The sequence below is a fragment of the Mesoplodon densirostris genome, chromosome 8 (assembly GCF_025265405.1).
Source record: "Mesoplodon densirostris isolate mMesDen1 chromosome 8, mMesDen1 primary haplotype, whole genome shotgun sequence".
NCBI lineage: Eukaryota > Metazoa > Chordata > Mammalia > Artiodactyla > Ziphiidae > Mesoplodon > Mesoplodon densirostris.
The window spans coordinates 103,595,795-103,609,060 of NC_082668.1; the positions used below are offsets into that span (position 1 = coordinate 103,595,795).

General features: G+C 44.1%; 1 protein-coding gene across 6 annotated transcripts in view; it reads left to right on the forward strand.

Moving 5' to 3' along the window:
- The window catches only part of SAP130 (Sin3A associated protein 130), a 76,421-nt gene that overhangs the window by 31,941 nt on the left and 31,214 nt on the right, over positions 1-13,266 (forward strand). For 5 of the 6 annotated variants that reach the window (XM_060106915.1, XM_060106917.1, XM_060106919.1 and 2 more), the window contains 2 exons: positions 567-744; positions 7,412-7,516. In XM_060106915.1, coding sequence (XP_059962898.1) covers positions 567-744; positions 7,412-7,516 — 283 coding nt within the window. The remainder of the gene's footprint in view (positions 1-566; positions 745-7,411; positions 7,517-13,266) is intronic. The other variant, XM_060106916.1, reaches the window with a different exon arrangement.

The window sequence follows — 13,266 nt, forward strand, 5'->3', positions numbered from 1 at the left end:
GAGGTGGTGGTTATTTCACCAAAACACTGTAGCAGAACATTTCTTGCAGTATACTGTATACTTGATGTATCTTGTCTCACTTCTTTTTTTTTTTTTTTTTTTTTTTTTTTTCTTTTTGCGGTACGCGGGCCTCTCACTGCTGTGGCCTCTCCCGTTGCGGAGCACAGGCTCCGGATGCGCAGGCCCAGCGGCCATGGCTCACGGGCCCAGCCGCTCCGCGGCATATGGGATCCTCCCAGACCGGGGCACGAACCCGTATCCCCTGCATCGGCAGGCGGACTCTCAACCACTTGCGCCACCAGGGAGGCCCTTGTCTCACTTCTTAGTAATTATGCTTGTAGAGCAAAGAAAAGAGGTTCTTGATCGTGATCGTGCATCAGTGGACTTTGTAACCTCTCCCACTTTGCCATCTGCTTTTGTCCTTATCCCTCGTCTTCTTGAAATTGGACAGTCCTAACATGGATACTCTTGATTGTGGTGGTCTGATCGTTGTTTGTTGTCTGACGTGACATTTTAGTAATGTTACTTCCGTTTCCTTCTCTTCATTGTTCTTTCCTGTCCTCCAGCAGTGGTGTTGGCAGATGGAGCCACAATTGTAGCCAACCCTATTAGCAACCCATTCAGTGCTGCCCCAGCAGCAACAACTGTGGTGCAGACTCACAGCCAGAGTGCGAGCACCAACGCTCCAGCCCAGGGCTCGTCCCCACGGCCAAGTATACTCCGGAAGAAACCTGCCACAGATGGGTGAGTAGATCCAGAAGGGCCAAATGACACCTCTAATTCTGGATATAATTGGTGTAAACAGGTAGGCAGTAATCCAGTGCTGATAGCAAACTCAGTTTCCTCCAAAATAACTTGACCGCCGGGTTATTCAGTAGAGGCTTGCCAAGCTCAGACTGCAGGATGGTAAGAATCCAGGAGTCAGTTGGGTGTCACTTTGTAAGCATGTGTTGCGTATTATGTACTTTTAGGAGTTCTCTCTGGTTCTGAGAGTTTAATCCTAGAACCCCTAAAGTAGCTTGAACTGAACTCTTCAGGCTTGTCTAGCTAGCCACAGTAATGTGTGCTGTGTATTTTTTCCTCATTGTCCTCAATGAATTGTTGCTCGGGGCAAGCAGTTTCCCAAGTGTATTAAGGGTCATATTTAGTAGCAGATAGTGTTGTCATATAAGCTTCTGAGTTGGTGGGTCATAGGTGGGAAGGTATGTGCTCTGCTATAACAGAGACCAGAGTCTCTGTCTTAATACTAAGTCAGTCCATGACACAGTAACCATATCAAAACACAAGGCAGAGCTTGTAGTTAAGATGGCAGATTGAATATGCACTTCTAAATTTCTCTTCCTCTCAAAACCCTACAGAACTTTTAGTAAGGAGGCTATTTAAAAAGATTGTAGGGAATTTCCTGGTGGTCCAGTGGTTAGGATGCCACGCTTTCACTGCCAAGGGCGCATGTTCCATCTCTGGTTGGGGAACTAAGATCCCACAAGCCACACGGTACGGCCAAAAAAAAGTAAGTGGGTAAGTAAATAAATAAATTTTTTTTAAAAAAGATTATAAACTCAGGGATGGGGAGAATAGGAGAAGACACAACAGCAACAAGACTTTGAAGCTGGAAAGCAAATAGGCAAGTGCTCACTCGCTCCCTTAGCTGTGAAAAAGGTGAACGTTAAGTCTGCAGAGAAGAGCGCTGAGAACCATCCTTGTTTAAATTGTGAATCTTCAAAAGGACTAGGAGCAGGAAGAACTGGGGGTAAAAGGCTGGGCTGAAATCTGTCTGAAAAGTGGTTAGAGCCCTTCCCTTCCTTCTCTGCCCACACAGTGGGGTGCACTGCCCCTCCTCTCCAGCCCCAGTACACTCTGCAGATGGTCCACTGGGATCAGCCAGCACAGTGAAGGGCTTGGTGCTGCACCAAACACGGATTAGGGGGCCAAGCCTGTGTGGAGTGCTGAGACTTCTCCCTCGGGGCTGACACGACCCTGGCAGTTGAATTTAACTCTGTTGACAGAAAGTGAGAAGACGCCTGTACTCTGCTTCTAGGGTCCATTCCAGCCCGAGGGGAAAGAGCTAAGGCTACCGACAGTAGGGGTTTAAGGACACTAAGGACAGGGCTCCAGTTGCCCTTAAAGTAAACAAGCCCTGCCACAAGCTCAGAGCTGCCAACCAGCTTTTTAGTGCCCCCACTCCTCTCATCATGAGCGTGCAGCCAAGCATATCAGGTATCTGAGGGTTCTTCTAACAATGCAAGATAGAAGCCACAGTGAACACACTGAAAACAGCAGCTCGGAAGATGCAGAGGCTGGGTAAGGAGAATAAAACTAAAAACAAAACATAAGAGCACATGACCAGAGACAGACACTATCAGTACCGTCTTCAAAGGACCAAAGAAAACTGCATGAAACAGGAAGGCCGTGCTCCACAAAAGGAGCATTCCGAGAACAGGAATGTGTCCAGAAATCAAAAACTCAGTAGAAAACTTGAAAAGTAAAATTGAGGAAATCTCTCAAAAGTAGAGCAAAAAGACAAAGAGATAGAGAATAGGAGAGAAAAGACCAAAAATTTAAAGAACCAGTTCAGGAGCTCCTGCCTCCAAGTGATGGGGTTTCAGCCAGACAGATCAGAGAAGAGGAGAGGGATGACTGAAAAATAATTCATAGAGAATCACCAAAACCGAAGGGTAGGCGTTTCCTGTTGTAACGAACCACGAAATGCTCGATACAGTAGATGGCAATGGATACAAACTGGCACCAAGGTAAAATATTTTGAAATTTCACAGCGCTGGACAAAATGAGATCTGCCCGTTCTCCCATGCTTCGTCACCTCCAAAGTCCCTTCTGCTGTGCCCTCTGAGATCGTCTGTCATCATCTGAGTCCCCTGTGGCCTGACCTCTTCTCTGAGCATGGCTTCTTGCTTTAATTGGAACTTGGCTCTTCTTCGGGGTCTCGACTTCCTCGACTCTCCCCAGGGTGGTGGCTGTCTCTCCCTCCCCATTCCATCCTGTCACTGGGCCTGGGGGTGGGGTTGCTGTCCTCTTTGGGCCTCACTGCCACTTTCAGGCCCTTCCTTCTCAACAGCAGACATGCTTCCTGGTCTGTATTTAGATTTCATAAAATTTGCAATTGAAAGAGTAGTTTAACATAGCCAGGTTAATCCACACACACTGAAAAGTTTTCCAGTAACTGAATCAAATACCAGTTTTTAAATTCAAATTAGTTTAAATGAAATATTGTTTAAAATCTTGCTCGTCAGTTGCGCTTGTCACCTTTCAAGTGCTTAGTAGCCCCATGTGGCTGGTGGCTTCCTTGTGGGACAGATTCAGGTTTGATTTGGGGTCTGTGTTTGTCCTTCAGACGGTACATAGTGTCTGGCTGTGTCATACCATCTTCAACTTTAATGTAAACAGAAATGATTTCCCAGCTCTCTGGCCCCTCAGTTGCTTGAATGCATCCTCTGCATCCACCCTCCCTCAGCAGGGCACACCCATGAGTGCTAGCACTCCACAGCACAAAAGTTCAGCAGCTTTTTCTGTACCCTAGGGTCCCACAGCCCGCCTCTCTCCATGTCCCTGGCAGCGACTCCCAACAGGACCCAGCTGGGAGCCTTCAGTCTATTGGTCCTTACCACCTTTTCACTTTTCCTCACTGCCTTTCCTGGCCTCTTTGTCTGCTCTCCCTGGTTCAGAGTCTGTGGTCCGTTGCAATCATTTCCTTGTGTACAGCCTCAGCTTCCCTGTCCTCCTCTTCACTTTGTCAAAATCAGAGTTAAAATCCAACGTTCTGCCTAATTTGCGTTGTGCCGCTTACCTGTGTGCAGCAGAGTATTGCCTCGTCCAGCTTAACCTCACACACCTCCCCTGGGGTCTCCCGGCGGCCCAGCACAGTCTGCTTTCCTTGGCCATTCCTCCAGACACCCGTGTACCTCCGCTCCTTTCCAGACTTCCATACCTCCTGTCCCATGTTCACTTGTAGCTAATGAATGTGCCGCCTACTTTTTTCTTTCTGCTACTTGCTTGAGAAAATGGAAACAAGCAAAAGAGAAGTTCACAAGCTAGCTGTCGCATACTTGCCTGCCTGCCTCTGTCTCCAGCTCCGCCTCCATCTCTCCATCACTCAGAGCTGAGCTCTCGGGGCATCTCTCCAGAACACCCGACTGCATCCCGTCTCACCTCCGTGAGAACAGTGCTCCAGCTCTTCTGCCTCTCTCCTCCATCAGTTTTTTCTTGTTAGTGGATCCTTCACATAAAAAAGTATAAACTTGTCATTTCTTCCACTTTGCTCCACTCTCTACCCCATTTTTTTGCCCCTGTTTGCAATGAAAATGAAGGCGTTGTCTCTATTTGCTAGCTCCACTTCGTCCAGTCTCTCTCTCTTTCAGCACTTTCACTGAAGTGTAGAAAACTGCACAGATAATGTATGTACAGTGTAATGAGTCAGCACAAACATATAACTGCTGTATCGGTCAAGAAACAGAACATTACCAGCACTTTCTACCAAAGATTACTAACCAGTTTTTCTTTTTACCCTATGGATTTGTTTTGCCTCTTTTTGAGCTCCCATAGAATCATATACATTTTTTGTGTGAGTCCGTCTTCTTTCACTTGGTTTTGGGAGATTGATCCATGTTACTGCATATAATTGTAACTTTTTTTATGGTTACATAAAATGCCCTTGTCTGAGAATACCATAGTTTAACCATGGATATTTGGGTTATTTCCAGTTTAGGGCCATAATGTTACCCCGAACATCTTTGTGCATCACCTTTTTTTTTTTTTTTTGCGGTACGCGGGCCTCTCACTGCTGTGGCCTCACCTGTTGCGGAGCACAGGCTCCGGACGCGCAGGTTCCGCGGCCATGGCTCACGGGCCCAGCCGCTCCGCGGCATGTGGGATCTTCCCGGACCAGGGCACGAACCCGCGTCCCCTGCATCGGCAGGCGGACTCTCAACCACTGCGCCACCAGGGAAGCTCTGTGCATCACCTTTGATGCATCCATAAATGCAGCGCTGTTATGTACCTTGGAGGGGATTTGCTGGGATGTGGGCTGTGCTCATTTTCACCTCCAGCAGGTAACGCCAGCAGTTTGTCCAGGTGTTTGTACCCCTTTACACTCACCAGCAGTGGGGTCCTTGCCTTTGTCATCATCAACGCTTGTTATTTGGCACTCTTTTTAAAGTTTGGTCATTCTGTGGGTTTATAGTAGTGTATCTCTTTAGCGGTTTGGAGGGCGTGTTTGTACTGAGGAATGGGGGGTTGAGTGGTCTTGCTTTTTTGTTTATTTCTTTTTATTGTGGAAGGTTTAAACATAATACAAATTTGAACATCTGAATTTATACCCATCATTCAACTTCAGTTATTAACTTATCAGTTCATGTTTTATCTGTATGCCTGTCCACCACCTTCCACCATATTATTTTGAAGCAAATCATAGGGAACACATCATTTTGTTTGTATGTATTTCAGCATGTGTTTATTGAAATACATACTTTAAAAAAATTTAATAACCCCATAATGTTATCAAATATTTAGTCATTGTTCAAACTTCCAGTGATCTCAAATGTCACAAATTTTGTTTTGTTTTATATTATTTATTTGAGTCTGTATTCTGATAAGGTACACACATTATGATTGGTCGATATGTCTATTAAGAGTCTTCTAACATATGTTACCTCCATTTCTTTTTTCCTTGCAGTTTGTCTGTTGAAGAAACTTGGTCTTTTGTCCTGTAGAGTTTCCTCTCCCCTCCCAACTCTCTCCCTGAATTTGTCAATTGCATCCCCATTCTGTTAGTCCCCTAGGGCTGCTGTAACAAATTACCACAAGTTTGGTGGCTTAAAACAACAGAAGTTTATTCTCACAGTTCTGATGACTAGAAGTCTGAAATCAGCACGTCGCAGGGTTGGTTCCTTCTGAACTCTCAGGGAGGATCCACTCCATGCCCTGCTTCCAGCTTCTGGTGGCTCTTGGGTGTCCTTTGTGTTGCTTGGCCTGTGGATGCATCACTCCAATCTCTGCTTCCAAATCCACGTGGCCTTCCCTCTGTGTCTGGGTGTCTCGAATCTCCCTCTCCTTTCTGTTAAAAGGATACCCATCATTGGATTTAGAACCTACCTAAGTCTAGAATGATCTTATCTACTTAATTACATTTGCAAAGACCCTATTTTTTTTACATTCACAGGTACCAGGGATTAGGACTCGGATGGATCATATTAGGGAACACAATTCAACCCACTGACCCCATTGCCTAGTTTCACTTGTTATCCTCTCCTCCACATTTTCTCTGAGTTGTTACTTGAATCTAAAGGCTTGGTGCACTTCACTTTTTCTCCCCTTTTGGCAAGACTCCTTCCTAAGTTGGTGGTTTAGTCTTTTTATCAGGAGAAATATGCTGTGTGGAAGTCAACCTTTTTGAGATGTTAACAGTCTTATGATCAGTGTCTGGGTGCATTCATGATTAGGCATTGCTAAGTGGTATGTTCTAGCCACTTTGTCTCAAACCGACTCTTCTAGCATTTGCTTGCACCACTCTGCCAGAACTAAACGTGTCAAGATCACTTATGACGTCCACATTGCTAAGCTCCCGTAGTTAGTTGTCAGTTGGAGCCACGCGTGGCCTCTCTACTGCGTGACACAGTGGATCACTAGCTACCTTGATCAACTGTTTTCACTCAGTTCCTCAGGTCAGTATAAATACATAGGTACAATAATGATTATAACTGCTAGACAGATTTAAATTTTATTTTATTTTTAAAATTTTTTTTATTATTTATTTATGTTTTATATATCTATTTATTTTTGACTGCGTTAGGTCTTCATTGCTGCGTGTGGGCTTTCTCTAGTTGTGGTGAGGGGGGGCTACTCTTCATTGTGGTGCGCGGCCCTCTCATTGTGGTGGCTTCTCTTGTTGCGGAGCACAGGCTCTAGCTGCGAGGGCGTCAGTAGTTGTGGCGTGTGGGCTCAGTAGTTGTGGCTCATGGGCTCTAGAGCAGAGACTTAATACTTGCGGCGCTTGGGCTTAGTTGGTCCGCGGCATAGGGGATCTTCCCTGACCGGGGATTGAACCCGTGTCCGCTGCATTGGCAGGTGGATTCTTAACCACTGCGCCACCAGGGAAGTCCCTAAATTTTAGTATTAAGTACAAAGGAGATGTGTAGGTAGAAGGTAGAAGAAGCAGGTAAAAGAGTCGCAATGGTTGCTTCCTGAAAAGAGATGGGCAGGAAGTGGGGAGGCAGGGGGAAGGGATCTGCTGTATGTTATCAAAACCGTTTTAGTACTATTTGGTTTTTTAAATAATCTGCCTTCATTCGTTTGATAAAATTTGAAAATCCATTAAAAAATACCTAGCCATAGGTACACTTAGCTAATGTGTAGTTCTTGTCCTTTAATGCCGTCTGGGTTTGTCTCTTTACTCTTTCAGAATGGCAGTTCGGAAAACCCTCATTCCTCCTCAGCCTCCTGAAGTGGCTAGCCCTCGAGTGGAGAGCTCTATGCGGAGTACGTCTGGGTCGCCTAGGCCTGCAGGGTGAGCAATCATTGAGGACAGAAAAGTCTAATACATGTCACAGACGTCACATCCTTTGCCTCTAAAAAAAACCACTAGTGTGTGCATCTGAAAGAACCATTTCCTAGCCATGAGATCTGGACACGTTTCTCAACCTCTTGGACCCTTATTCACCTCATTTATGAAGTGGGCATACTTACAACACCTCCCTCATAGGCTCCCTGTGTATTGAAACCGCTTAGAACAGAGCCTGCCTCACAGTAAACACCCACTTATTGCTGCTGTCGAAAATGGCATCATGACAATAGTTAATGCATTCTGTTTTCTTTACTCTTTATCTCCTTAATTCTAAAAGTAATATTTTGGGGGAAATTGAGACAATATAAAAATATTTAAGGTATAAAGAGAAAATTGTCCTATTCTCCACCCCCACTCCAGTCCCACTCCCCAGAGTAATATTGATTGGTTAAAGTTTTGTTAAGCATTTTTCCATGTCTTTTTCTACATACACGTGTAGATAGGTTGATAGATTCTTAAAAACAGGATTTTGTTGATTGTTTTATATACTGCATTTTATACTTATGTCTGTAATCGCTTACCATGTTAATATATTTAGATCTCTTTCTTCATAAAGCTTCAAAAAAAAATTTATGAATGCCATGTGTGTGCTAAGTATCATTTTAGAATCTGGGGATGTAAGAGTGACTGAAATAAAGTGTCCATTCTCCTTAAGCTTACTGTCTAGAGAATGTAGAGAAATAATAAATATGTGAAGAAAAAGAAAACAGTGTAAACGGAATATAAGTGATGGGAGGAAGGGGTGATGACTTACAGAAAGGCCTCTCTGAGCAGAGGCTTTAAGAGCATGGAGGAATAAGCCACATGCTCCCTGATGTCAGACTGTGTCAGGCAGAGGAAAGAGCAGGGACTAAGACTTTGAGGTAGGAGTATTTGCAGTCACCACTTTGTACATTAGCACAGGAATGTACAATAACCACGTAAACGGAAACTGTGCATGGTTATTTATAATTGTTCTGTGACCCTAAAAACATTTGTGAAAGTATCAAAAATTCTCTTAACTGTCAGTTAAAATATATAGGGAAATGAAAAACATAGTAAAACTAAAATTTACTTAGTAGTACGCTGTAATTTGAACATCAGAAGTGCTGAGAATTAAAGTGTTTTATTTCTTTCTAAAAGCTAATCAAATGGGAATTCCCTGACAGTCCAGGGGTTAGGGCTCCATGCTTTCACTGCTGAGGGCCCAGGTTCAAACCCTGGTTGGGAACTGAGATCCCACAAGCTGTGCAGCATAGCCAAAAAAAAAAAAAAAAAAAAGAAAGAAAGAAAATTTAATCAAGAGTACAGTTGGGGGCCTCCCTGGTGGCGCAGTGGTTGAGAGTCCGCCTGCCAATGCAGGGGATACGGGTTCGTGCCCCGATCTGGGAGGATCCCATATGCCGCGGAGCGGCTGGGCCCGTGAGCCATGGCCGCTGGGCCTGCGCATCCGGAGCCTGTGCTCCGCAACGGGAGAAGGCCACGACAGTGAGAGGCCCGCATACCGCAAAAAGAAAAAAAAAAAAAAAAAGAGTACAGTTGGCCCTCTGTATCTGAGGGTTACACATCTCGAGCGTCCACAGGTATCCATGGATTTTGGTATCCGCGAGGGTGGGTATTAAGGGACGATTGTAGTTGGAACAATGCTTCCCTTATTCACATTGAATAACTTATGAAACAGAGCAAGACTCCTTCTAAGCTTTGGTGAATTGTCATACTCCTTTCTAAGTTTGGGTCTGCCCTGACATTTTATCCTGTCTTTTTTTTCTTTTGGCTGCGTTGGGTCTTCGTTACTATGAGGGCAGGCTTCAGTGGTTGTGACACGTGGGCTCAGTAGTTGTGGCACATGGGCTTAGTTGCTCCACGACATGTGGGATCTTCCCGGACCAAGGATCAAACCCGTGTCCCCTGCATTGGCAGGCAGATTTTTTTTTAAAGAACTTACTTACTTATTTACTTACTTACTTACTTACTTACTTACTTACTTACTTATTTATTTGGGCTGTGTTGGGTCTTCGTAGCTGTGCGCAGGCTTTCTGTAGTTGCGGCGAGTGGGGGCTACTCTTCATTGTGGTGCGCGGGTTTCTCATTGCAGTGGCTTCTCTCGTTGCGGAGCATGGACTCTAGGTGCGCGGGCTTCAGTAGCTGTGGCACACGGGACTCAGTAGTTGTGGCGCATGGGCTTAGTTGCTCCGCGGCCTGTGGGGTCTTGCCGGACCAGGGCTCAAACCCTTGACCCCTGCATTGGCAGGTGGATTCTTAACCACTGCACCACCAGGGAAGTCCCTATCCTTTGTCTTTTCAGTGTTGTAAATTATTTCCAGAAGTTCCTTTAATGTGAGGTTGTTGCCAGCATCACTTCCAGGGACATCTTTATCCTTTTATCAAACCATCTGCCTTAACTAATCCTTGGAATCTGGGTGCACATTCCACAGCAGCATCTTTATCTTTGCTAGCAGCTTCACCAGATAGCTTACATTAATCAAATTAATGCTGACTATTGAAAAAATGAATCCAGCCTTTATTGGCTGTAAAAGGCTTTGGTTTTTTGTTTTTTTTAATCCTCCTTGTAATTTCCATCTTCCTTCAGTGTGGCAGTTAATTCAACACTTTGGTCTGAGTGATTGGGTTGTTGTGGGGTTTTTTTACAGTCTTCAGTCCAAAATGGAAGTAAATACTCCGTTTCACTATAGTGGCTTACAGTAAAATGACTTTACCACCTTTTTTATATTCATTGGACTTTCTCAGTGTGGTCCATGCCATAGCTTCGTACAAGCCTGGGTCTCATCCTAAATTATCTTTGCTGTTGCCATTTTCAGATCTTCTAATCACATCCCATTTTACTTCTAGATTTATCACATTTTTTTCTGCATTTTCATCGCTGTTGGCCAGTTCTCTTTCAGTCGTTCATTTTTGTAAAATTTCACCTGGGTTTATCACTAGGAAACTAGACAGCACAACTACACACTTCGCTGTCTGCATGAACTGAGCAGTAGATGTGCAGTCACCAACCAGTCAACGACATACTTCAAAAGAAGTGATGTGCGATGTGCATGTCTGTAAGTTACAGAGTGATTTGTGGACTGAAGAGCTCGTAGCAAAGATTGCACTTTATGACATTACTCACAGTTAATAATTATACTGTAGAAACTGAAATTCGAACAGTGTTGGTGGGGGGCTGGGGGAATACAGTTACACGTATGTATATGAAAGTCACACATAAAATCAGTGTTGTGCGAAGTAAGCACTGTCTGTATATTAAGAATAAACAGGGGGCTTCCCTGGTGGCGCAGTGGTTGAGAGTCCGCCTGCCGATGCAGGGGACACGGGTTCGTGCCCTGGTCTGGGAAGAGCCCACATGCCGCGGAGCGGCTAGGCCTGTGAGCCATGGCCGCTGGGCCTGTGCGTCCGGAGCCTGTGCTCCGCAGCGGGAGAGGCCACAACAGTGAGAGGCCCACATACCGCAAAAAAAAAAAAAAAAGAAAAAAAGAAAGAATAAACAAGGAGCAGCAAGGGAGAGCAGCCTACAGTGCGGGGCAGGGTTGTACAAAATGGTTCAGAGATAACAGTGAGAGCCAGATTATGTACACAGGGCTTTGTGGGCCATTCAGAATCTTTCGGATTTTATTTTGAGTGAGACAGGAGTGCCGTCAGAGGGCTAAGGCATAGGAGTGACATAAGTTGACTTATTTCTAAAAGGATTGCTCTGGCTGCTGGGCTGAGATCAACTGCGAGAAGACAAGAGTGGAAGCAGTGAGACCAAGTAAGAGATGATAAAACCTTAGACTCTCTTAATGGCTTGGACCAGCATGGAGGTAGTCAACGTCTTGAGAAGAGTTCAGATCCTCAGTATGTATTGACGGTACAGCTGTCAGGATTTTCTGAGTGGAGAGACAGGGAAGGAGGCAGTGATGGCTCCTAGTTTTTGCCTGAGCAACTGCAGACAAGGAGTGAGAAATAGCAAGGGGGAAATCAGGAGTTTACTTGTAGATATCCAGGTGGTTAAACACACCCAAGTGGAGAGGTCGCGTGCATAGCTGGATACATATTTCTGAAGTATATACAATTCTGGAATTGAAGATAGAGGTCCATGCTGATGATTAAGATTTGGGAACTAAAGCAGGTACCGGCATACCTTGTTTTATGGCGCTTCACAGATACTGCATTTTTTACAAATTGCAGGGTTTTGGCAACACTCCATCCAGCAGCTCTATCAGTGCCTTTTTTTTTTTTTTTTTTTCCCAGCATTTGCTCACTTTGTGTCTCCGTCACATTTTGGTAATTCTCACTGTATTTCAAACCTTTTCGTTATTGTTAGATCTGCTATAGTGATCTATAATCAGTGATTTCTGATGTCACTGCTGTGATTCCCTGAAGGCTCAGATGATGGTTAGCTTTTTATAGCAAAAAAGTATTTTTTACAATTAAGGCATGTATATTGTGTTTTTTTAGGCATAATGCTGTTGCACACTTAAGAGACTATAATATAGTGTAAACATAACTTTTACATGCACTGAGCAACCAAAAAATGTGTGTGACTCGCTTTATTGCGATATTCATTTTATTGCAGTGGTCTGGAGCCAAGCCTGCATTATCTCTAAGGTACGTTGTATGTATGCTTTAACACCATGAGAGTGGAAAGGCTCCCATTGACAGTGAGTGTAAATAGAGAAGTGGTACAAGGACCACACCTTAGGACATAACCATCTTTAGAGGTCAGGAAAGAACAAAACCAGGAAGGGAGACTGTATTCCTGTTCTATGTGATGTTCCCAGATAGGCTGGTGCCATAATTGAGTCCTCAGTTAATGAACATTTAAGTTATTTCCATTTATCACTATAATAAACATTACTACAGTGAATCTCATTATCTATCATTGAGCCTTGTTGCAAACATTTCTCAGGGATAGATTTCTGGAAGTAGCATTGATGGGTCAAAGTAAACGTGCAGTTTAAATTCTGATTTCCAATCACTCTACCTTTTTACCTGCTTACAAGATATGTGTTCCCATTTCCTGCACATTCTTGCCAACACCAGATATTAAATTTTGCAAACGTAATACACTTATTTTCAGTTGTTTAAGATTTTTTTTTTAAACAAAGTGGCATATGGAGTTACTTTTAAAGTGGTAGAAAAAAAGTAGCTCATGAAGGTGAAGAGCGCACTGTGATGTATCAATACAGAAGTTTATCCCTTGTGAGCAAAACGTGCAGAACCTTGGGTGAGGAGGGGCTGTTGTAGACTCTCTCCTGGGCTTAGTATGGTTCAGAGAAGCTGTGCTGTGGGCCCCACACAGGCACCCAGGCTGGCCTTTTTCTGCAGTTGGCGGTCTGTTTCTGTGGCACCTGAACGAAGAGAGTATGTGGATTTTGAAAAACAACCAGCTGAAAGAGCAGTTTTCCTATCCTCCCACGCCCAAGGAGTCTCACGTAATTGACTGTTTCTTGGAATATCCCAACTCATTTACCGACGAGTAATAACAGAAGGATTGATGGGAAAATAAGTTTAAAAAGTAGGAAAAAAGCAACACAGTATACTAGTTTGTTCACTGAGAACACTCACCAGAAAAACATTTACAGGGGACAGATGAAATTTATAACAGAATATTTGACTGTGAATAGAAATTACTGAACGAAATAGCCACCACTTTTATGAAACAGAACACGAGGATGAAATACGAAGACTCCCAAGAATAAATGAGAAAACATAAAGAG